General features: G+C 39.4%; 1 protein-coding gene across 4 annotated transcripts in view; it reads left to right on the top strand.

Moving 5' to 3' along the window:
* ARHGAP15 (Rho GTPase activating protein 15) overlaps nucleotides 1-26,618 on the top strand; it is a 321,555-nt gene that overhangs the window by 55,391 nt on the left and 239,546 nt on the right. For all 4 annotated transcript variants that reach the window (XM_069021284.1, XM_069021285.1, XM_069021287.1 and 1 more), the window contains exon 6: nucleotides 1,280-1,369. In XM_069021284.1, the coding sequence (XP_068877385.1) occupies nucleotides 1,280-1,369 (90 nt within the window). The remainder of the gene's footprint in view (nucleotides 1-1,279; nucleotides 1,370-26,618) is intronic.

Below are 26,618 nucleotides of genomic sequence, written 5' to 3' on the forward strand. Positions count from 1 at the left end.
CAGAACTGTCAGTTTAGTGGAGCTTAACCATCGTGGTTTTATGGTTTGGCAAATGGAGACTATAATTACAACTCCAGTACTGAAAACTTCTGGAGACTATGCCTGCAAATCACTTGACCAGGATATCTTTGCTTCTTTTAACCTAAATAGGTTCTTTTCCTCCCACCTCAAAGGCATCCTGGAGAACACACATACTTTAGCCTTTAATAACGACATCAGAGACATTCAGTGAACAGACTTTGGAAAGCTGAATCTGTGGCTGATGCTGGACTGGCCACTCTTAACACTACACAGTCTCTTTTCTGTATCACTAGTGATATTTTTAAGGTAACTATGGCTTAAGAGCAGCAGAGAAAGTAGTTGCATCAAGCTGATTAATTAAATTATGTGGCTATCGCTCCACTTCTTCCCCAAAAGGGAGTGAGTGGTGCTTTGTACTGTTAACAGCAGTATTTTTACTGTTGAGTGGGATGTGCAGCAACCCAATCTACAAAGCCTCCTCTGAACTACATGTGCTTTGCCAGAACTGCTGCACAGGCAGAGTCCCTGGAGAAGGAGCTTCAATGGCAAATGAGGATTATTGTGCTTTACACCAACTCCCAGCAACGTAAATGATACAGGCAAACAAATCTGCTCTTTGAATTACATGCATCCATATGGAGGAGCAGGGGAGGCAGAGCTGTGTCACTCCAGGATGCGTGGACTGACACAGAGAAGTATCAGCCCTCGTGTTGAGCTCTTTCTGGGTGTCACACATGCCCTCAAAGCCTTTTCTTCTTTTTTTTTAGGAGCAAGAAATGATAATTTGTTTGGAGAAAGGAGATAGCTTGTCTCAGAGATACGATATGTGTTCTTGTCTAATTTCTGTCCTTTCCAGTTGCATCAGTTTAAATTTGCATTTGGAAAACCCACAAAATTTTTCCTTTAAACTCAATGACTCTTCAAGAGGTTTGGCAAAGTAAGCATTGAAAATAGCTGGTCCATGTGTCTGCATTTGTGTTTTGATCTACTATATGTTACACTAGACTGTTTTTTAAAGCATTTAGTTGTTTTTAAAATTATGTTCTGATCTCAGAACCTTATTTCTTACTAAGACACCCCAAGAGTGGTTATTTAACAGTACCAGGGTATATAATGAGTTCTTTTCAGTAATATCAGCAGCGGTGCTACAACAATCTGTCACTTTAACTTGATTTATTCTTGTTTTATCTGATAACTGTCCCCATTTGTGAAAAGTCAGGCCATATTCATGTTGATTTTTTTTCTTTTTCCTTTCCAGAAACCGGGATATAAACCTGAGTGTGTGGATTTGTGTGGTGCTCGCATTGAGTGGACCTCAGAGAAATCCAGCAGAAAGAATGTCTTTCAGGTAAGAGGCACAGCATTCCACTGCTCATTTAAGTCTGAACTCTGTGAAGAGGTAGGTTTTATTTCCTTGGTTTTAATAACTAGAGCCTGATTTAATACAGCATTTTTCTTACCAGTACAGCAGTGTAACACTTTATCCAGCATCAGTTTACTATTTTTCTAAGAGAAGGATTTCTGATGACTGAGTCTCCTAAACACTTGAGAACCTGTTGATTTATTGATTAATGCTCTATATTCAATTTGTTTTTAAAACTTAGTAGGTAATTGCTTTGGGTTCAGGCCTAGAATCTTGACCTAAAGGACTTCCATAAACACAACTTCTTCAAACTGCTTATACAAGCACGGCTCCAACGCAGTGCGGTTACTCTGTTTATTTTTATTGCTGCTCAGGGTCCTCAGACGGTGATGACCCAGGTTCACTTCTGTGAGGGGAGGGGAGGATTTTGAAAGAGCCAGCAGAGAAGGACATGTATTTCTCACAGGACTATTCTTCATTGATGGAAAATAATATTATTTAATTCCTTCATCCAAATCCCATTGAATTGAAAGGGAGGATCAAGGCCCAAGAAGATGAAAGGAGGGGAAAAGCATTACTGCAAGGTTAACATTCCAGGATCTAGGGGCTAAAATAGTTTATTGCAACATCTTCAGGTTTTGGACATAATCCAGCTCCCATGAATATCAGTAGAAAGGATTTGTTGTATTTTTCTGTTTCACTAAATGTTGCGTCAAGCCACATCAAAATATTATTCTCTATGAGCCGAGTTGTTTCCCAGAATTCTTACATTTAAAATGTTTAACAATACAAGCAATAAAGGGGGGAGATACTCAGAAGGGAACATGTCAGGGTCAAGATCCTGTTAGTTACCAGAGAGTCCTTTGGCATCATCACCAATGAAACATGCTGGAGGAACCAACTGTGTCTGGATCTGGGCTTGAAGAAAAAAAAAAACACTACACATAAAAACCCCCTAAGGGCCTGTACGTGGCTTCTTGAAAAGAAACCTCTTTGGGTCAACTGGGTGTTACAGAGGCTTTTTCAAGGTTTATTTTTCTAGACATCTTTCTAAAGCATATGCAATATTTAGAAATATTCCTCTTTTCCAAGACAGGGAGACTTATGCTTCTATACCCCCCACATCTTTCAGGTTGTCTTGAGACAACACTTGGGGCTTTGTCATTTCCTAGGTATTTTTAGAATAAATATTTTGGTTTCGCTGTCAATCTTCAGTTTTTTCACTTGGAATGTGATTAAGTATAACCTTAGCTTTCACTCCTGCAACCCCCTGAGCACACTGACAGGTCTTCTGAGCTTCTAGGGTTTATTTCTCATTTTGCAGTAAGCAAAATTCCTGTTTGGAAACGCGTTTCGGAGCGGTGATTCATTGCAGCTAATACATTTCCAACGTGAAGACAAACGAAGCTCTGTTATTGATTTACCAAACTGGTGGTACGAAGGCTCTGCGATGCATTTTCTTCTCACTTCTGTTCGTGTGAGGTGTAACTCCACTGAATCAGAATAACGTGAGAAAGGAAACTCATGCACTACTGTTTGAACCCATTAAAATGTGTCTTCATCAAGCCAATAAGTGAGTGGGAGAGACATTAAGAACTAAAAGCATGGGAGGAAGGACATATGTTAAGACACATTTTGAAAAGGGATGGAGCATTGTTTAGACAGAGAGCTACAAGAAGATTGTGCCAGATGGTAAGAGCGAAAGAGGAGAAGGCTTTGGCACCAGTAGTGGTGACATTTTGGGAAAGGAAGGGACTGAACGAGACTGGTGCTACATGAGCAGATAGAGTGGGAAGGGGACTGGAGAGGGAGGGAAGATTTGTGAGATAGTCTGGAGGGAATCCAAGACGAGTTCGAAAGCGGAGAGGTCAGTTTGTACCTGGAAACTGAGTATTTCAGGAAACACTTCTCCTGATCTACTTATCCCTCGTGGGTGGGAATAAAATTGATAATGTGCATCTACTTAATCATAGGTTTGTTCAGATGAAAACAATATGGGTAACTTTCTTTAATCCTTTTTTTTTTTTTGCAACCTAAATATAGATGCATTGCACTGCTCTTTGATTGAATATGCTAGCTGCTTAACTCTGAAATGATCAGAAATAAGTATAATTATATCTTCAAAGCATGGCATCAAAACATAGTTGGCATTTTGTTTCATTACTTTCTAACAAAACCTTTTTTCCTGATTCAAGCAGATCAATGGTTGCTTTGTGCTAATGTGTTGTATTAGGAGTAGGTGCAGAATTTTGAGTTTGATTTAGCCAGGGTGCTCAATTTGAGTTCATGAATAAATAGAAAAAGACTATTGAAATTTTGGGTTGAAGAAAAAGAAGGAAATCTTGGATTTAAAATCTAAGCAGATGACAGTTAATGGATAGCAGCAAGGATCTGGAGCATAGGAGTATTATGAAGAAAAACTAATTGGAAACATGATCGATGCAGAGTGAAAAAAAAAGAGGAAACTGCAAGTAAATGATATTCAGGCAGGAAGATTTGGGTTTCTGGTCTTGATCATGATGTTTTCAGCAGTGTTACTCCTCTCATTTTAATTGAGCTACTCCCTTTTTAACAGGATAAGTCTGATCTGTCTCACACTATCCAATTTGTGCATGCAATCTATTTCTGTTCTTGATGAACACATTATGTGGGGGTTTTTCTCCCTCAACTTTTCCTTAATAGTAACTGAAAATATGCACATCTCATAAAATATAACCTCCTGATTTCCTTTCCTTTATTTTATTGATGATGTAGCTGGCACCAAGGGAGAGACCTGGTTAGAAACAGCTTCCCATGATGTGGAGAAAGGTAGCAGTTTGCAGTGAGACATGATGCTGTTTGTTCTTGCTGGCTGAGTGATGTGATACACAAGGTCTTCATCGAAGGAGTGCTGAATAAAAGAAGATTTATGTTCAAATCACATGCTTTAAATATTTCTGCTAAGTGCTAGTTTGCTCTTTGGTGTTTAGCCTGAAATTTAAAGCACTGAGGATTAAAAGGATTACAACATAATCTTAAATAATCCTAAGTGTCATTTACAGAGAGATGGTTGTAATAACTAAATAAAACCATGTTAAGGGATGGCAGTGTTGTCAGTCAGCAAATGGAACAGAAACAGCGCCTATGTCACTCTGTCGTTCTCCTCTTGCCTTCTTTGGCTTACTTTGATATTGGGTAGGTGTGTTTTGATGTGGGTTATCAATAAAGAAAATAACTTAATGGGCTGCTTTTCAGTCACTACTGATATGGCTGTTGAAACACCAGTAACTAGGATAATTTGCAGATTTTTTTTCCAATATTCCACATTCTTTAGTACTAGTAAACTTTTCAACTGGATCTTATTCTTTCCTCTGTTTCACTCAACCTCTACTCTAAGTCAAAAACCATTTAATTTCAAATTCAGCCCAGACTCCATGGAAGATGTGCTCTTGACCTCTGGATTTTTAATTCTGGGGGTTCATTAGCACAAAGTCTTGTGGTTGTACACTGTTTCCTTGAAGAGGTTTTGGGAGATTTCTCTCAGATAATTCAAAAAGAAAAGGAAAAATAGGAGAGAGATGAAAAGTACAAAAAAGGTTGCAAACAGCACATTTATGAATTGGTGAAGCTGCTTTCTTCTCTTAATAGCACCATTCATTTAACTAACAGGCATTTTTTTGGTTTCTTCAGTCATAATTTTACCCTGTTCACCAAGTTCACTTTTAGGAAGGTTTCATATGAGGAATTTCTGGATTTCTATGGCTGGGCACTTGCCACAGATCTGGTGTGATGCCGTTTCTTGTTTCAATGCACTGCAGCTGTAAGAGGTTACTCAATCACACACAACTAAGTGTAAGTGTATGTTACAAATGGAGAAAGCTGTGTGAGACCTACAGTATTTCAACAGCAAAACAGCTGAAAGTACAACTGCACCTATGTGTAATATGAAAGAATTTATCTTGCAGCTGTTTCATATATAATAACATTTATGGTGCTGATCCTGGGTAAGTCCCTTGACCTTGAGGCTCTCCAGCTTTGTCCAGGCGCATAATCTGAATGATAAGGTATTTTGTTCTACATACCCTAGGATCAGGATAGTGTCTGGATGCCTCCCAGCAATGGTTTAAATCACCACTTTTTGCCACGGGAGGGATCATTTTTGTTTCCAAGATCTCTCTAGAGGGAACGCTGAGAGCGCGATGTGGAGGGGCTTGGGTTGGAATTGGTATTTGGGTTTCTTTGTGTGTTTTTAAATAAAAGCGCTGCACAGCAGAGGGAAATCTAAACAAGCCACCTTGCAGACTTATGGTGGTCCTTATCAGCAGCTGGAGCATGTTCCCACCCAAAACCTATCCCAGAGTTAGTGTCGTCCCCTGAGCCTGAGAGGATTCTTGCTTCAGCTCCAACGAGTCGTGCAGGAACCTTTTCTGGCTTTGAATTTGCTGTGCATTAGATGGAACTCCTGTGATCTTAAATCATGATTTTGTCCACTTCTGGACCTCACTGCTGTTACTGGGGTTTAATTTCTATCCCAGAAACTGCCTAGTTAAAAGGCTTCGCCACGTCACACCACCACATTAGGTGGTGTCAGAAAGAGGTCCTTTAACTAACAAAATTAGAATTAATTAAAAAAAAAAAGCCCAAGAAATGGTCTTCATCATCATCTTCAAAAGAAGTGGTGGCAGTAGTTCAAGGGAGGTGACACTCCACTTTGAGCACCAGGAGTGCCAGAACAGGGAAATGGTTTCCCACTGCCTGAAGGCAGGGTTAGACAGGATATTGGGAAGGAATTCTTCCCTGGGAGGGTGGTAAGGCTCTGGCACAGATTGTGCAGAGAAGCTGTGGCTTCCCCATCCCTGGAAGTGTCCAAGGCCATGTTGGATGGGGCTTGGAGTGGAAGGTGTCCTTACCCATGGAATGACATCAGTTAAGGTCCCTTCCAATCCAAACCATTCTGTGGTTTTTACATAAGTACTCTCTTTTTATTGCTGTAAAGTGGGAGATCTTGAACAAAACAATGTGGAACAGCCTCACAATTGTGTTTCTAGTTCTCTCTTCTAACTGTTTTGTTAATGACCTTACTGGCAAAGCTCCTGCCAAAATATTCAGTAAAACCTAATCAATGAAAGCACAAAATCTTCTGACTTCTCCATATATCTACTATTGTCTTTTGTAACATAAATCCAACAAAACCCGTGAATACATTTTTTTTTCATGTATTCAGTTGTCTTTTTTCTTAATCTCTTTAATTTTGAAAGTCACATAAGATTTAATGCACTTTTTGGTGATCAAAACAGGAAATTAAGAGTGAGAGTACCTAGTGTAAGAAGAAAACCATCCTTGATTGTGAGGAAAGTTTTGCAGGAAATAGAAAATTTCACACAATATGCATTTTAAACCTTATACAATCGAGAAGTCACCTTGGTTTCTAAAAACTTTAATATGATACTTTAAGGTGATGAGCAGGAGAGACCTTTAGAGATCCTTGGTAATTTTATTTTTTATTATTTAGTTTATTTTTTGTGTATGAAAAAAGGCAGATTTAACTGTAACCACTTCACCTATGTTGACAGTAGCTGCTCTTGAGACCCAAGGAAGTGTTGAGGTGACCCTGGTTAGTAAAGAGGCAGAAGAATCAGCCCAGAAAGGAAAAGATCCTTATCTAATTGAGATTAAGCAAGATCCTGGTAACTGGAGCACTCTGGAATATGCAGTTCTACCCTTGTTTCAGAAGTGTTGGGTGAGAAATGGTCAGACTTTCACCTTCTCTCACCAGTGTCTCGGTCTTCAATCTGTTACTCATGCTAGCCCGAAGAGAGCATATGAAAAATGAACTGGAATTCAGATTGCTCGGTAATCATGGACACAAAAATTCTTGATGAGATTCATGTTCTAAGGAATATCAGGTAATAAAGCCAGTTTCCCCAAAAAAACATGATGGAAAGAGAGACAGATGTCATTACTCCTGTGATACAAGAAAAGCTTGGCACTTTGGACAGGAAGACACAAACTGTAAGGCCTTGGACTTCATATGTTTAAGACACCTTAAAGGAAATGAAAAAAACTTTTCTCTAATATATACCAAAATATTTCAATATTTTGATATTTCAATACTTGAGCTATAATCAATTTGGAAATAGACAAGGAATCAGCAGGAGGGCACTCGGCTGACAGCAGTGTGCATTTAAAAAGTTTGGGAAACAAGTTCTCCAACCTCTGTAGTAGAATTTCAAGGAACTTCTCTATCTATTTAACCTCTGTGATGGAAGTTCAAGGATTTCAAGGAGCATCAACTTTATTCATAAAATGGACAAACCAAGCAGTTAAGGTAGAGGTGCCACAAAGTTAATCTTTTTCTCTCACTTTCTGTAGTTTCTGAGTCTGCTTTGGGGTAACACAACCCCCTGAGTTGTGTCAGAAAGGCCTTGCGTATTTTGTGGCTAGAGAACCAGGACATTAATATTTTTTTATTATGATTATTAAAAGAAAAAATTTAAATCCTAATTACTTGTTTTTTAATGACGTGAAAAAGTTGTTGCTTTTCAGTAATAATGAGGTCCACTCCTGATAAGCAATATTTTGTTAACTTGGCTTCTTGAAGAAAGATTCAAAATTCTCGAAATAAGTGGTTGATTTGTAGCTAAATATGATCTTACCTAGGCAGGTATTTTTTTTCCCCCAATTACTGTCCTAAAAAAATTCAGCAAAAAAAAGAATCTCTTGAAAAGTGTAACTTCAACAACTCATGGAGGTCTTGGAAAGGCTTGAAAGCCCTGGGCAGAGTGTTGTGGTGCCACTGTCTGTGGCATTGCACATCACCTCTGTGTGGTACCCACTGCAGGCCGTGGCCAGGGGTCTCCCTAAATGCTGGAGAACTCCAAAATCCAATTGAAAAGCAATCCTAAATTTTCCATGAAACCAGGCTGATTTACAAACCTCACAGTCTGTATTCCTCCAATGTGACATTATGGGTACATAGAGGTCTGTCTGTTAAAAGTGATTATTATAATAGCTCACCACGCTTTTTAAGAGCCCCTCTTTTGGTATATCCAAGTGCTGATACGTGAGTGCCTGTGATAGATACGAGTGTCTGTGTGTGCTCATACACATGTGCTTCTCAAGAAATTATCTGAATCACTTAGCCTGTGACAGCCACGCTGCAGCTTTCACAAGTGCAGATGTTATTTGTCCATCAGAAAAGAAAATATTTATTTCAAGCCACAGGCATTTTCTGTGCTGCAGAAATAAAACATAGCAGCAGTTAATGCTTAATGTGCGTGTGACATAATTTTGTCAGGGACAGAAGCACGGCTGAGCACAAGGACCTGGACAAATCTGTAAGGGAAGAGGAAGCACCTTGTGGCTCGGAAAACGCCGATCCCACACGAGAAAGCAACCCGGGCAGCGTGACAGAGGAGCAGCTTATTTTTCCCATTGTTTTTTTGGCCGAATTCACAGAGGGTTGTGCGGTTGGGGAGGGGAGGGGAGGAGGGGGGGGTGCGATATTATTTTGTTTTGCAGCTGAAGGAGCGAGCGGCGCTTTGCAGCAGCTCCCGCATGCGAAATGGACTGCAGCCTCTGCTGCATTATTCATAAACATATTGCTGCCATCTCGTGGGCAGCGCACGGGCGGGCAGGGATGCGGGCAGGGATGCGGGCAAGGATGCGGGCAGGGATGCGGACAGGGATGCGGGCAGGGATGCGGGCAGGGATGCGGGCAGCGGTGGCAGCCAGGGCTGCCCAGTCTGTGCCCGGTGCCACCAGGGCTCTCCCTTTCCCCCACGGACTCACCCTGCAGGGCACGGGGTGCAGGTCACTCTGCACCCACCGTGGTGACACCGAGCATTTTTTTTTTTTTTTTTTAACATCTTTCAGCCCAAATAGGCGCCTGGCTGAGTAATTCGGGCTATTAACTGGTCCAGTGGAACGTGTCCCTGCCCAGGGCAGGGGGGTTGGACTAGGTGGACTTTAAAAGTCCCTCCCAACCCAAACCATTCTACAATTAACCTTTGTTTAACTGGTTTCTGAATCAACTAATCTATCTCTCTATATCTATCTATATCTATATCTATATCATCTATATCTATATCATCTATCTATATATCTATATCTATATCATCTATATCATCTATAATCTATATCATCTGTATCATCTATATCTATCTATATCTATCTATATCTATATCTATATCTATATCTATATAATCTATATCTATATCTATTTTCTTTTTTTTTGGTCAGGAATAATGCCTCCATAAACCTGTTATTCCTTAGGTAGTTCATTTATGTTTTAAAATGGTGATCATCTTCTGATCAGCTGATAGGGAAAAGGTAAATAACTTCACGAGGACGAGCTGGTTCAAGATAAAGCATGCAATGAGAATTATGGCTACAGATATTCAGTAGGGTGAACTTGATAAAGAACCTCGGATGTGAGTGTGGCCCTTGGTGCTGTGTTTTGTGTACTCATGACCTGGGGAAAATGGTATTTTCTTAGTTCTGCCAATCAACAGCTGAAAGGAAAACGTAAGAAAAGCAAAAGAAGCCTGATTTCCTGATTCTTTAGTATTTTAAGGTTTAGCACTTCTCCTAAGTGAAAATAGTTTAATTAATTTAAGAGCATTATGATTTTTCATAATTTTTTTAAACTTAAAGTAAGTTAATATGAAGAAAAAAAGTGTCTTGACAGGTGCCCAAACATTCCCTTAATTTATCAAACTCTTGGGGAAAAAAAAAAAAAAAAACAAAAACACAAAGAGAAAAATGAATCCTAAATGAACTCACTCAGAGATAATAAAATCTGACTTGTTTACATGTTTGGTGCTGGTATTTCTGTATTCAGCCACTACATTTTTTAAAATCTTGGCGAAGCCACTTGACTCCATATTTTTGTGTTTCTCTTTAATGACTGAGGCAGATATTTGGAATTGTCTGGGCATGGGGAGCCTTGGCTGTCCTCTCTCTGAATTTGTGTGCAGAGGGATGCCAGAGGAGAGGTTTGGAATTCACATTTTTTGTGTAGGAGTGATTTCTTTGCTGAGAGGATGTTTTTTGGATGCTTCAAGGTGTTATATGGACAATGGGAGGCGATTTAAATGCGAGGGGAGAACTGCAGGCAGTGAGCTGCCCTCTCTTTTAGATACTACACCTCTGGTTTTCGGCAGAGCAGGAATTCCTAAACTGTGATTCATGGACCGCTAATGGGATGGGGAGACTTTTTTGAAATGGTAATGCATTACCGTTAGTAGTCGGCCTGAGAAGACGTTTAAGGTAGCTCCCAGATGAAAGGAAAACCCACAGGAACGTTTTCCACAAGGGACCCTGACTTTTCAAACCTCCTCCTCAAGTTTATTGATTTTGAGGATGCGCCTCCAATTGATCCTGGTTAGAGACTATTTTTATGTGGATTATGAGAGTTGTTAGAAATTTGAGATTGAGTTCAAGGGCTGGATTTTTTGAATTCTGGAGTGTTGGTGTTTTTTACTGTTATGAGGTTTTATCATTTATGTTTTTTTATTATTATTATTTATTATTTTTTACTTTTACTTTCATAACCTCTACTCTGATTTGGGGTAAATTAATTCCTAGGAATTTCAGCCACTACATCTGCAATTGCATCCATAAAACACAGTGATCCAAGAAGTTTAGCAAACGTTTTCTTTGGCAAACAAAGTTGCAGGGAGGGATGTGGTTTGTTTACCATTTCATTTAGAAATAGTCTATCAAACTTCAATTTTCAGACAACTTTAACACTTAAAATCCAGAGCACTTCAGTCACCCCCCCATTTATTTTTTTTGTCCTGATAATAGTGATTGTTGCTACAAATATATTATCATTTGAAATTTTAGTATACTTAACACTTAGAATGTGTTTAGCCTCCCCCAAGTCAGAGTTTGCAGGTAAATTGTCACAGATTGAGCTTTAAACTAATTTTTCAGGAGGCAAAGTGTGCATCTGTATACATGAATATTTGCATGAGAGCACATTTTAATTTGGGAAAATGGGAGCCAATTACTGTGATTCTCTTAAGTAATAGAATAATTATTATTATTTTCTATTATTTGTACATAGTCATCACTAGGTGGAGGCATACTTTACATATTCTATTGAACATGTCATCTGTTATGGGCTGAGATGAATTGCACTGATACTGTAAAGTTAAGTGAATGATCCCATTTTTACCCTGAACTGTTGAAATAACCTGTTACCACCCCGTGCCCAGCTCTCAAGCAGACTAAGCAGACTCGTGTTTCGACCACTTCTGCTGCTGAAAAACAATTAAAACTGGATAATTTTTAATCATGTGCTGCCAGAGATGCCTTGAATTAATTCAGAAAAATTGTTAATGTGTGATAAATTTAAAAGGAGAAAACAAAGCGAGGCCATGGAACAAGAGACTGAAAGGAAAAATATCTATTTATTTGAATACCCTATCCTGCAGTACTTAAATCAATATACAGTGGATTGACTGGGGTTTTTTACCTCTCTTTTTAGTTATGGTATCAAAGCCCATTCCCAGTCCATCCCTATCTTCCTTATGGGGTTGCCTGTTATAGACTGTACATGTTGGATTTTGACTGAGGGTTGCAAGACCTACCTCCATTGATGTTAACACATTAATTTCACCCAAACTCTCCTGATTTACACCAGGGTAGGTCATACAAATCTGTGCAGGTGTAAGTAGTACCATGATTGTGCTTCTCTCCTGTGTTTCTGAGCTGATAGGGTGGAGTCTGAGCGAGGTGGTCTTGGCTGGCACAGCCCAAGCCCTCTTTGAGAGGCTATAAAAGGAAACTTTTGGGTGTGAATGTGGGAGTCTGAGATAAGAACTGTATTTCTCCACACTTGGAATACTGTGTTATGACTCTGCATCTTTTAATGCCCCCTGGCTTTTACTGTTGGAGAAAGAAGACTCATGTGGCGGAGATTACAAAATAAATATATAGTTTATTGAGGAAATAATCCTCATCTTTTTGGGCATGACACACATTGTCTCCTAACCACTCTGAGAAAAGTGGGGTAAATACATTTTTACATCTTTGTCATTCCAATAAATTTCAGAGAATGGAGTCAGGATTGTAGAGAGATTTCCTGAGCTTTGCAGCTTCTTACCCCTAAAATGTCACAGGGGCCATTGCTGTGACTCCCAACTTTGTCACCTGACTCGGGATGCTCTGCCCCTGCTGGATCTGGGCTCCTCCATCCTCTGGGATAGAGTCAACCAGTTCCACCCTGGGAATAGACCTTTTCATGAAGTGTAACAGACAGAGCTTTAAAAACACTGTAGTGCACCTGAAACACTTGTGTTTGGTTTGTTGTACGTTTCTTTTTTCCCTGTATATTCTTTTTTTTTTTCTTTTGATTATTTGGAATCACACTTTTAATAATTATATTCACAATCTGAAATAAAATAAACATTGTGTTTAGTGATCAAGGAATTGCCAACCAGCACTCAGGAAAGTATGTCCAGCAATTTATCAACGTGTAGAAAATAATTATAGCCATATTTTGAAATGCATTGGTTGTAGTTTTGTTTTGATTTATAGAATGTAAATAATCAGTTTTGATTCTTCTGTTTCAAATGACTTTTTTGGAAGTAAGGCTTTTGAATAAGAGTCCCTCAAACCAAGCTGTTACTCCTGGGAAATTCTCTAGTGGTATGTTACTGGCATTTGAAAAATGCACACCTTCTGAGAAAAAACAGGAAAATTCTGTCAGACAGACTGATGGGAATTCCCAAGTTTGGATATGCAAGTCCTGTTGGAAAACAATGGCAGCACAATTCAGCTAGGGCTGCAGTTGGAGTGAAAAGGAACATGTTTTCACCATTGCATGCATTTTTCTTCTTTTTCTTTTTCCTTTTCTCTTTTTTTTTTTTTTTTTTTTTTTTTTTTTTTGTGTGTGTGTGTGTGTGTGTGTATATTTTGTTTTGTTTTGGATTTTTTTTTTGTTGTCGTTCTGGAAACAAATATTCTATATGATCAGTAAAAAAGTGCAAAGTAAGGAAAGAGAGAGTGTAATGTGTGTCGGAACATAACATAGACTTTACCCATGTAGAAAAGTGTGAAGAAATATGGTAAAATTGAATGTAAACAAAGAAATGGGGAAAATGAATGTGGGAGTGAAGAACTGTGTGCAGGGAGTAGGAAGAATGTAATCCAGTAGTAGAGATCAAAGGAAGGGAAGCCAATTTTTTCAAATATTCCATAATAACTTCAATGCAGCGAGGTAAAGGATCTGAACAAAGGGTCAAAACACCACAAATGGGGGAAAAGAGAAAACATTGCATACAGCGAGGGGTAAGCAATTTATTGCCATTATTTTTGTTTAGGATCAATTATTCTCTCCATCTCCTGGCATTTCAGGACTCTTTTATAATTACCAGCACTATTTTCTCTCCCTCTCCTGCACACACGCTCTGTCTCGCTCCCCCTTGCAGGCAACACTTCTCCTCTCTCGCAGATTTAAGGGGGTAGGAGGATCTCAGGGGTTCTTTGCAAGATGCTCGTTTCCCACCGCAGACTGTGGCATTGCCAGGACTCTTCAGGGGACTCTCTGCCAGCTATCCTTAAAAGCTTGCAGAGGAGTGGGAGAAGATTTGCATACTGCCCAAGCAGGGCCAGATTTGAACCCCCCTCTCTGCTGAATAGTTTGTTACTGAGTAAATAATGACACCAAAATCATTGCAGCTTCTGCAGTGGAGTAGGTGCTGCGCTGTGCCAAGCTATTAGGGACTGTCCCTCATTTCTTTCCTCTCCCCAATCCTAAGATGCTCCTTTTTTTAAATTCAAACAGATTTCTTTTCACCTGCACTCCCCCTCCCTTTCTAATTTTACCTTTCTCCGCTCTTGTTTTCTTTTCCCTGTCCCTTTATTTGTATTTTAATAATATATTTTAAGCCATTTTTTCTCCTGTTCTTAACGTGATGACAGTGTATCCTGATCGAAAGATAATAATGCCCAAGGAGGTTTTCTTTTATGAATTCTGCTGGTGTTACTTTTACATGCACAAATATATCATCTTGATTTCTAGCTCTGGGTCATTTCACTGCTCTTGTATGTCTTGCTACGAGATGTTTCCTGTAATTAAAAGATTAGGTTAAATAGATTATTTGTGCTGCCCTGTCTACATAAATGTTCTGTTTCTCTGCCTCTAGATACTGGCTTTTGTGTTTTAAGGCAATGTTGTGTACATGGAGTTGCATCATGTCTCCTTTGTCTTTAAGCTGCTGATTTATTGGTAAGAGAAGCAATCAAACGAGACATTTACTGCCATAGCCTCGTAGGGTCAGTGAATTAACAGGTGCCAATAAGTTCTAAGGAAGTGTTTTAATCGTTTCTAAAGTATTTAATTAATGGACTTTCTAAGAGAAGTGGTGACAGAGCAGACATAAGGCTGATAAATATTTAATGCTTGTATCTAGGGAACTTTTTCTCCCTTTCATGTAATTTGAGGTGTTTACTAATGGAAAACAAAACCTAAATTGTTGTGTAGCATGCAATCAATGCTAAGCTGCTATTAGATTGTCCAGGGTTTGGATACCTATCAGGAATTAATCTGCATGTGCTGTGATATTCTGCATTTAGAGCTGGTGCTGTTTAGAGGGGATTTTGGAATTGGGTTTCTGTGATATCTATGCATTAGATATCTATGTTAATACCTATGGGCTGCTTCAAGTAGCCTCTATGAACAAAATTTATTGAATATTAAGTGTGTGCATGGCTGTTTGCTTGGGCTGTCGTGGTTTCAGCAACTTCCACTTGTAGGGTGGTACTAGAAAAGAGACTCCAGGTCCCAACAGCTTTGTTGCTCTATGTGGTGTTCAAAACACTTTATTTAAACCATGATACTGGAAATGTCATCATTATGCTTATGAGCTTGAGGATATTTCTTACTTAGCACAATTTGTTTTTCTTCACCTTAGAGGAACATTTTCCTACCTGTTACTTTCCTAAGTTTTCACTCCTTTCTCTCTTTAAAAAAAAAAATAAAAAAAAACCAAAAGAAAAAATCAGCTGAGTATGAGCTACATTTGATGGTATATAATTCCTCCTGCTCTTGAATTCTCTTTGTTCTATTTCCATGAAAATAACAAATTCTCCTTTTCCTTAATATCCCTACCTTAAGCAATGAAGTTTGTGCTACAGAAAGTGTGGCTCCATGAATTAAAGACCCTTTCTTTGTGTTTCCTTGCTCGTTTGAGCTTTGTTAAGTCACGCTCTGCTGTGTGCCGTGGTAAGTTTAGGAACACAGAGACTCTTGAAGGAATTGATTCTATTTGTTGTTGCAGTTCAGCAGATCTCTGATCTGCAATGCTTGAGCACACCAGGTTGCTCCAGACACCTTTTGCCGTTGTTAGTGCAGCCATAGACTTGGTATTAGGTTGTGAGAGTTAATTTTGTCATGTCAAGAGGGAGAAATTGTGCTGTTGAAGGATAGGGGACACAGCACTGACCAGCCAGGCTCTCACTGGTGACAGTGCCTGTGAGCAGCACAGCTGTGTTGATAACTTCTAATTATAATGGCAGGCTGCTGGAGTAACAAAAATGCATTTATACAGAGTCCAGGCCTCTTAACTACACAGAAAATGTAGCTAAGAACATTGTGATTTAGTGACAACATTGTTTTATGAATCCCTGAGCTATTTATGGGGAAAAGATGGCAGCATGAGGCACCTAAGGAGGGAATAGGAAGCTTCCTTAGAAGTGGCTGATCCTGAGAGAGTCACAAAAACAACTTCTGGAGGAGTCTCTTGTGTTATCTAAAATTTTGAACAAAATGTTTACAAGCAAAAGAAATGAATCTTATCAGAATTCAGTTAATATATAGTATATACTATAGGCATGGTATAATATATTCCATGCTGCACTTTTCTCCTTCCCTCACTTTTTAAACTTTTACCTACTTTTTCCTCTCCTCTCTGTGTTTTTATTAATATAATTGCTATTTGAAAACCTTTTGTGAGGCATATATGATGTGTCCATTTTATTATTGCTGTGGATGGTTAGTCCTGAGTTTGAAGTCATCCACATTTTCTTTCCAGCTCTGTAGCGTTTAGAGAAGGATGTGCTTATAATCAGTCAAGGCAAAATAATTGGAAACAGGAATAATAATAATAATAATGTAGCAGTGGCCAATGTATTTGTCAACTTGCCTGCGATGGTTTTGGTTTTCCACTTGACTCAGTGAATGTGTACGTGGCATGAGGAGGGAAGCAGGCATCTCTGTGAGTCTGATGTGTGCAAACCTGGGAATGCAGTTATCACAAATGTTGATTAGATCTGCTGATGTTGTTAAAAATACACATCTGCCTCTATACTACCTCTTTGAAAATGCAGCTCCATTCTTGGGCTTTTGGTTTTAGTCTTTAAGAGACAACTGTGCCAATCTGAGAAGTCATACAGTAACTTCGTTTGGACAAACTCTCACTCTGCTACTTTTTTGTTCATAAATGCAGTTAACAAGTTCTTTTGTACTTCTTTGAGTGTTAATTGATGTAAACAAAGTCTGCATTTTATCTAATCCCACTGAAGCTTGTTAAAATTAGAGATGTGCCAAATTATTCCAAAGCAGGTTGTAAAGTAAGTGAACCATTAGATCCACTGGCTCACAAATGGCATAGACAATGTGTGCTCTGTTTGCTTCTTTTTCAGGGGCTGTTTATGTCAGAACTTTCAAATCACAGGTTTTTTTCCATCTTTAACATTGTGTTTAGTTAATCTGTATGGAAGAAATACAGTACAAGCAGCAGGGCTGCACGTGACTGAAGCTATATCTAGAATAGTCCATATATACATTCCTAATTGAGCATACCTAGCAATCAGCTCTGCTAATTTCTATATCCAGCATTTTCTTTCTCACAGACACATCCACTTGGTAGCATTTTCCCTTTGCAGGACTGTGATTTGCTAAACTGGTTATTGCCCAATGTGTTACTTCAGTGATGGGGATCCAACACACAGGGCTCTGTGTTAACCTCAGCTAAGCCTCCAGGGTGCAGGGTGAGCACTAAGACATCATTTCCATGGAAAAATTCATGGGATTGATACAACTGCATGGAATTGATGGCCCTTCTGTCCTTTGCTGGTAAATAGGCTGTCCTCAAAGTCTGGTCATTCAGGGCTGCTATGATTCTGCTCTTCTCCACACCCTTATCTGCTCCTTTGCCTTTTGGAAAACTATTCTTTTCCATCTCCTGCCTCCTGTCCAGACTTCAAGGTCTCTGATGTGCTGTGCTGGTACAGGACAATCCTCAGAGTTGTTGTGCCTGCACCATAAACACAAAAGTCTACACTCCTGCTCCAGTCCTCATCCCTTTCCTGACTTAATACCAAATGGGTTCTCTGAAGTCTTCTGACACTTAACCATGAAGACAAGTTCAACACCTCCTCTAAGTCTTTTAAAGCTGGGTGTGATGTGTCCCTACTTAGACTTTCACTGCAGGGTCCTACTGATAGAGCTGATGGGTTTGTTCCATACATAATATGAGATACGTGACTGAGGCTTTATGTTAATATAAATAATAAGAATCTTATAAAACAAGGAAAGAAGTACCTCTCTTCCCTGTTTTCAAGTTTTGCTTCAAGTTGTAAATGATCACCAGGGATGAATATCCTACAACTGCACATTTTACAGCATCTCATGGCAACCATTGCAAACCAGAGGTTTGATTGTTAAATGCTAAATTGAGATATTGTGTCTGTGCAGCAGGAACATTCACTGCTGCCCTCAAGGTGAAGGAGAGCAAATCTAGAGAGAAAGAGGCTTGTGCTAGGATGTTCCTGGACCCTGGGAACTGGCTAGCTGGATACAGAGGAGCTGATGTACCTAATTAGGAACGAGATCCACAAACACCCTTATGGACCTAGTTAGCAGTGTCTTTATTTTAGCTTAATCACCAGCGTTTTTTTCCAATCAAAAATGTCTTATGGACGATTCTTCTCCCAGGTAAAGCTGAGATAATCTGGTGAAGCATGTCAGAAAAGACAGATCTCAAAGATCAGTATATATAGATATTATCTTTCATAATTCTCTGTTTTTTTCTAGCTGCCAGCATCACTGTATCTAATCTTTCTAGCAAACAGGTGGCTCTTGCAGCATGCTTTATAATCAGTCAGACTTTGGCTCAGTCTAATTTGCTTAATCATATTAATTAATTACTTTTGTAAATGTCAGAAAAGTTCAGCACACATTTTACTTTTTAAAAAGATTTTTTAAGATCTTTCTAGTAAATATGTAACTTTGAAATATCTGCAGTATTTTTACTGAAATTGCATAGTTATTCAGATTATTCATTACAAGTAAACTATTCAAGTTTTTTTTCTCAGTCTTCTTTCACTTAGCAAATTGACTTGGATTTCTATGAATTTATTTCCTATTTCATATCAGTTTAATTAGGTGATGCCAATCAATTCATCCTATGATCTGTTCTGCTAGTTACAGTGTGGCATTTTTCCATTTAATATACCCTCTGATTGGAGAACAAAGTATTTTTAATGGTAGGTAAGCACTATGGACTAGAAATTATTTGGGTTTTTCCCAAATGACTTTTATTTATGTATACCAAGATTTGTTTGCTGAAGTGTGAGGGATTTTTTTTCAAGTATTGAAACTTCAGAAGTCAGTTTAAGAGTAGAAAATGAAAAGGGTCGTACACCTCATAAAGGTGGAACTCACAGAGGTGGTATAAGCCACCTGTCTTGACCAAGGCTATTATTTAACCAAAATAGTGACAGTGTATTCTTCATTTAATTAACGATATAAACGAGAGGCTGATAACAGTCACAGTACAACATCTGATAGATTTGTGCAGGGTTTTTTTTTCCTTTTTTTTTGGCTGTATGTTGGATGTTATGTGGTTATTTAGTAAGGCTCAGAACAGAGGTCAAGGCAGAGGTGATGCTCTGAGTGACAGTTCTGAGAATCAAAATATTGAGACTTTATAGAACTCTGCAGTCACTGAATCATAGCAGGCTTAGGTGAAATGAAGGAAAACAAATGCTCCTACCTCAAGAAGCCTTGGGGGAATCACTTGAAATAAAGCCTAATTGACTAACAAATCTACAAATGGTGCTTTTCCTTACATCTGACCATGTTGTACACTTCCCATAATTTCTTTGTCCTAACACATTTTCTGACTAATGGCATCTGATGCGCGCAGTCCCCGCTGCCAGTCAGGGTTTGGCAATGTGCTCCAGATGTGCAGTGTAGGATCACTGTCCTGCAGCAAAAAGTCCTTCTGTTCCCATCTGTAACAATATTTAACTTTGAACAGGGCAGTGATGGTTACAAAGAATTTCTCTTTTCTTTGATATGCATGAAAGCCTGAGACTTTTAGGTTAAAAATGAGTAAACATGAGAAGCTCACAAAACCCCCAATTTTCTGCCACATGGTATCTTCAGGTTACTCATCATCTCTTAACTCAAGGACAAGCCAACAAAAGCATTTGGTTTATTCCTGCAGCATGGAAGCTTCCAGCTTAGAAACCATCTTAAATTGTAAACCTTGGAGATTTCATTGTTCCATGTATTCTTATGCTGTTAACACTGCTAAAGCTACTTGTTTGGGTAGGATCTTCTAATTCAGCTATGCATGGGAGTAGCAGATGTTGTATAGGGCAAAAGGAAGCTGAACATGAGCACAAGGGGTTGTTTTAATTGTCTAGGAATTTGTGTCTCATTCTGAGATGGCTGTGTGTGGTATTCTTTTTAATGAAACAAAATGAAGGTTGCACCACAAGTTGGCCTTGTTGACTTTAAAGTGCATGAAATCTCACCAGCCCTTCAGTGAGCGTGGGGTACATTTAAGCAGAAGAAGGCAGATTTTGTGTGGATCTAGACCAATTGATGTTTTTTTGGCAGAAACAATAGAAAACATATTACACTCTGTTTTTATGTTTGTTTCCTCACACTGTGTGGTTTTGTCTGGTTTCTCTGCAAGCAAGGTTCAAGCTGGCGAGCCACACAGTTTCCTTTTGATTTCTTTGTTGTTCGTTTATTGGAATTTGAGATTGGAAGCAGATACAGTGGATGCAAACCCAAGCGAGCCAAAATGTTTTCAGTCTGCCTGTGCAGCCCTGCCTGAAAGCTCAAGTCATTGGATTTTATACAGCAACGATATTAAGCTAATTCTTCCAACTCTTCTGGAATGTATATTTCCATTAGGATGGATGTATTCACATAAACTAGTTATTTTAATATTCTTCTGAACTGGAATGCAATTACTCACTCAAATTAGCCTTTCAAAATATTGACTAAAGGGGTTATGACATTCTGATCCTTCATGAGGCTATGGTCAAAAATTCAAAGTTTGTCAAGATTCAAGATGCAGGCACATGAAATGGAGTATAAATGCAGGTTATGTATACTCCATCTGCAGCAATAATATTCTAAAAACTTAATCAGTATAATACTGCTTGACAGAATAGCACAAGATAAACTAATATTTTCAGTTCAATTGCATAAAGCCAGTTTAAAAATAGGCCTTACCATTTGATCATGCATTATTTTCCCTATGAAAGAACATGTGGAAACAGTAAGAAATGATAATCCAACATAAAATACACAAATGTACAAATTTTATCCAAATGCTCCAGACAAGCCAATATGGCAACCAGTATAACATAGTCTGCTGCTCACTAGCATGCTTTCAGCATCAGTTCTTAAGGGTTTTTTTAATGTTTAAATATATTTGATGTCCACATAGGGGTCCAGACAAAGCACTGGGGCACCAGTGCCTTCACATCTGAAGCTGTGGTTTAGCATCTGGCTCCCACCTGCCCACTTAACATAATTACTCAACATCAAACACCATTTTGCTCATCTACAGACTTCAAAGCCTCAAAGGAAAGTCCTTGTGCTTCTCCAAGAGCCTGCCACAACCATCACTGGTGCTGATGGTGGCACTGGCACCATCACCCACACGGTGCAGGAGAGTGAGGGAGAACACTGAGACACAATCCTGTACATGTAGTGTGAAGCTCAGCATATTTTTCTTGTTTTATTTTCTTTAATAGGATAAAAAAAGCCCTTGTCATAGGTAAGAAGACCAGAGTGCTTGTTCTGGTGTCTGTCTCACTTTGTACACCTATCCCACTTCCTGGTCCAGGTGACTTGCTGTGAGCAAAGGTGCTGAGCCTTAACTTTTGTTGGAATAAGACACTAAGATCTCCATCCTTCTGGCTTGAGAGACAGCTCTGATTGTCTCCTACCTGAGTTTGTTAGTTGTGCTAGGGAGCTGCCTGGTTCAGTCAGGCTCATCCATCTCCAGGTTGCTGTGATGTGGAGCTGCTCTCACTTGGACCTTCCACTGCATATTCACCATGTGCAATGGCATTGCCCTCCCTCAGCTTCACAGGAATTGGGGAACGCTCCAAGAAACACACAGGTGAAAAAGAGAAGTTTCTATGGCCATTCCCCTTTGAAGGGTATTTGCTCACATCACATCTCTTCTCAGCATGGAACTCCTGAGCTTGAGTTCACAATGCTCTTTCCCAAGTGGTGCAAAAGCCATGGCATGGTGGGCACACCTGGCACACCTGCTGTGAGAACTGAGAATTAAAAATCTTGTGAATTAAAAATCTGACTTTCAGAACCTACACCCAGACTGTGAATATATGCAGAGTAAACAGGTCTCAGAGAACAGAAGCTGCAGGTAAATCATCTGGTTTGTGTTTTTTCTAGATCAACTGAACTTACATGTGTGCTTTGTTTTGGAGATGGTACTCTTATTTTTTTGCTTTCTTTTAACTCATAGTGATTTAGAGATGTTATTTAGATGTTGTTTTGTAATACAAAAACGTGTAATCCTGAAAAAATGTGGAAAGCAAAACTTTCCTAAAAATGTTATACTTTCTTTTCCTGCACAGATTAATGTGTCAGGCAAATGATAAATATCAACAGTGTTTTCAGAGCAAAAATACTTTACATAAAGGGCAGAAACAAAGAAAATGCATGTCGGGCGTGTTAGGATACGAGCGAGTTAAGAGTCTTTGAGAGCGGTTATTCTGCTAGTCCAAATAATGACTAATTACCACGGCAATCCTTATGTTCTGTGCCATACGGACCCCACCATTCCCACTTAAAAACACTAATGGCAAATATACATTGCAAACAGATGCCATGTGCACATATCATCTGAAAAGGCTTTTAGGAAAACAAGATTGCTGGTCTTTGGATTGAAGCAGAGCAGTTGTGTTGCAGGATGGCAGAGCACCAGTGATTGCTGTCCCGCAAGAGACTCCCCATCTGTGGCACCACTGCAGGAGGATTGGGGATGGAGTGAGAGAGAAAAGCCTGGCCCAGGTTTGAACACAAATCATCCTCTCCAGGTACAGCTTCTCTGTGCCACAGGCACACCTGGTCAAAGAATATGAAGTCTGAGCAGACTGAGATGCTTCTCATTAGCTCCAAGCCGATGTTGGTCCCCAGCTGCTGGGGAACAGCTTTGGAACCCAGGCTGCTGGATAGTTTGAGGGTCTCTGCCTGAGATGCTGCCTGGAGACATGGTGTTTAAGGTCTTTCCAACTCCAGAAATTAATTTCCCTCTGCCTGTTTCAAGGTAACTTCTGGTCAGCTCAGCCCATGTGTTTGCCAGACCATGGATGTCCCTGACAGCTAAGATCACCTTCAGGGAGCTCTGAATTAACAAAGTAGCAGATTTATAGTGCAGGGGTTGGTGCAGGTGCACTGGGAATGGCGAGAAGGCAGAGAGGACTGTGACTTGCCACAACTGGTACCATGGTATAGCCCTGGGATGGGCAGGCTCTGTGGATCAGAGCTCCTGGTGGACTGCAGCTGCTCCTGTAATCCCACCCTTCTGTCATTCCTGCAGAGGCTCAGTGCAGAACTTTGACTTCTATAATGAACCTCTTTAGGAGGGGAACTAGGCCTGTAGACATATTTTGAACTGCAAAAGGCCAGTAATTTAAAAATGTGGACTTAAATTTTGGAAAGCAAGGGGCATCCATATTTTTTAAAACCCTTTGCTAGGAAAGGAGAAAGGAAAGAAAGAAAGAGAAAGGAGAAAAGAAAAGGGGGGAAAAAGGATACTTTGCCTACAAATGATTGCTCTAGATCTTATCACTGCATTCGGGGTTTGACCACCATGAAACCTCCCATGGATTGAATACAAATGTCTCCTTAGTCCTGATCCCAGAGATGAGGAGGTTTGGTCCACAGAGGCTTCATAAGTGCTGAGCCCACTGAGGACCTGCCAGCCGGTACATCCTGTCCCAAAGCACAGCTCAGCCGTGCTCCTGGCAGCACCGAGGGGTGCCAGGATCTGGAGATTCTGTGGGCACAGCTGCCAGGAGAAGGCGAGGGACACATTTGTGTTTGCTCGGCAGCCGTGGCCAGTGGCACAGCTCTGCCACTTGACACATCATAAGACAAACATGTCAGGAGAGAACTGATATGTTTGAAAATCAATCTGTGAGCAGCTTTCAGCATTAGCAAAGTTTCTTTCTGATATTTCTGCCATTTTGTTGTGTTGTGATTTTAGAAGAATTGAGTTATTCTCTTTAATAAGCATCCAATTCTACAAAAAATCCTTAATAATATGAAGCTGGGTATCTCATAAATTCTGGTGAAAATTACTTTTAATAATTTCCCAATTAATTCTCAATTAATTCTAGTATGTTGATGCAACCAGTGCAGTGTCAAGTATAACCCTGAATCCATGGCAATTCCTGATGCATTATGAGATCTTGATTAATGAAACACGGCAAGTAACTCACCAGCTTTGATGCAGTAAACATCTGGAGGAAAATGTGTATTTACCTTAAAATATGAAGTTTTCAAAGCACTGAAAGAGATAGGCCTACTGTGACCTTATAATTGCATGAACTGATATCCTTAGGATATGAAAATATTTTAAAATCTGATCTCAGAATTCCTCCAGTTACCTGTTCCTCTGTCCTGCATGTTAGTCCTACATTTTAACTGCTTTATTGCTCTTCTGCTTGCCCCTTCAGAATCATGCTTATGTTACACATTCCTCTAGACAGTCTTTCACACTTCATAAGGCTCTGAACTATCATTAATTAGGAGGCATTTCCTCCTGGAAGTCCCCTATGTCTCTCTGATGGTGCATGAAGACAGAGATATATCCTCACCAAATGAATAGTCTCTCCCTGTTGGCTGTTGTCCCTGTGGGACAGTGAAATCTGTCCTGGTGTCACTGAGCATGGGCATGTAGAGTGAGCTTACAGAAAATGTCTGTCCAGAGGTACAGAGGTGTTCACTTTCTGTATGAGTTTACATGGCATATCTGTGCTCAGTCAAGCCCTACCCATAATACTTACAGCTGCAATAATCTATCCAATTATTTTTTTTCAGCAAATCCCATTATTTATATTTCAAGTTTAGCCTTTTTTTTTTATAAGAGGCACAACAGTGAATATGACATGTTATTATTTTCAATGCATTCAGTGCTTAAGCTGCATTCTTATTTTTTTTTCCCTGGCTTAACTTCTGTGTGAAAACAGTGCTGGATAATTTACATTATTAATACTTTTTTTAATGCTTCTCTGCATGGGGGAAAAGCACCTGGCCTCATCATTTTATGCATAGGCTAAAGCCCAATGTGGAAAGCTCAGATTTCCTTTTGTAAAGCTCAAAGACATTTATCTACGTTATGTGTATTCGGATACTTAGGAATCTTTTCTATCTCTCCCCCAGGGCCTTACAGGACATTTTCCATGTATATCTTAGTGGGATTGTTCAGCACTGTGTCCATTCCATCTACCTCCAACTTCACCTGAAGGGCAAAATCCTTAAGATCTTGACACAATACTGATAAATACATGGAATTATTAAAGTTGCCATCTCAGCAGAATAGGATTGCTGCTGCCTTTGTTCTCAGGGGAATACATATTTCACCCAGTAGCAAGACACCCAACTGCTGCAACAATCAAAACTCTCTGAAATGCCTTTAAGCTAATCATCTTTGAACATAAGCCTTTGTTGTTAAATCAGGGACCTTCTAGATGCAAGGCACAGAAACCTTTTTTGTTTTTTCTCCACCTTGCACAAAACAGCTTTAAGCCTGTCACTGCTGACAGTAAGGTTCAGTGATCTGTCAACATTCACCCCTGATAAAGACAGTGAGAGAAATCCATGGCTCTGGAGAGTTCAGTAGAGACCAAACAGTATGTTTGCAAAAGAGCATTTTTATATGTTTTCTTGTGACAGCACTAGTTTAACAGAAAATAGTTGGAGTGTGCCAAAAAAAAAAAAAAAAAAAAAAAAGGGTAAAAGAGAAAGAAAAGAAAAAAAAAAATAGAAAAAAAGACAGAAGTAGTAAGTTAGGCTAGCATGACATGATGGATCTGGGCTATGACAAACAGAATTGGAAAAAAACTTCCCTGGGGACCAACTATAGCAGGTTTGCTGAATTGTATTTCTTGATTTCTTACTGTGCAACAGTGCTTTTTAGTGTTAGATTGACTAGGCTTCAGAATATTTTTAAAATTGTACAAATCAAAATCCATGTAGCTTAAAAATGAAAGATGTAAAAGGTTTAGGAGTTTGATGTATTGAAAGGCATTCTGTATTCCCTCATGTGAGTATTAAATGTACACTTTGTCTGTTTGATGAATTTTAAATCTTTGTGGATTGCAACATGCACCACAGCAGTTTAGGGGGTATAAAACTTGTCTGAAGGAAAGTGTAAAGGATGTGCAGTGGTCAGGCTTCAAACTAAGCTATTCTTCACTTTTCCTGGTTTGCCTAGGTGCTGCAAAACGTAGCCAATCCAATTTATAGAGAGCTAAGTAAGAGCACTTGGGGAAAAAAATCTTGAAATATTCATTTTGGAACCAACTAACCCCGACTACATTAAATGCAAGGAATTTTCATCTTGTTTTAATTTTAGTGCAGTATGAAAAAACAAGGAGATATTTATGAAGAAAGGACAGGCTGAAGGGATCAGAATATTTTGGAATAATAAATGCCTTTATTCAAACCTACTGTCATGTCAAACAAGGGTCTTGCCTAGTGACAAGCAAAGTGAGGACAAAAGGCTTTAGGGGCTTGAAAAATGACATTAGATGACATTGATCTCAAAACCTCTGGTTTCTAGGTGCACCAACAGAAAGCTGGCACAGCAGGCCAGCAACACAAAGCGTGTTTTACTGGGTCCTGTCATCTCTCTTAATTCAGTTCTGCCTCCTGGTGATGGAAATATCTCTGTCCACCACAGCAGCATTTCCTGTAACACACTTACAAAGTGCTCATGAAAAAAGCAACATTAAG

Source organism: Aphelocoma coerulescens, chromosome 7 (genome assembly GCF_041296385.1).
Source record: "Aphelocoma coerulescens isolate FSJ_1873_10779 chromosome 7, UR_Acoe_1.0, whole genome shotgun sequence".
Classification (NCBI taxonomy): domain Eukaryota; kingdom Metazoa; phylum Chordata; class Aves; order Passeriformes; family Corvidae; genus Aphelocoma; species Aphelocoma coerulescens.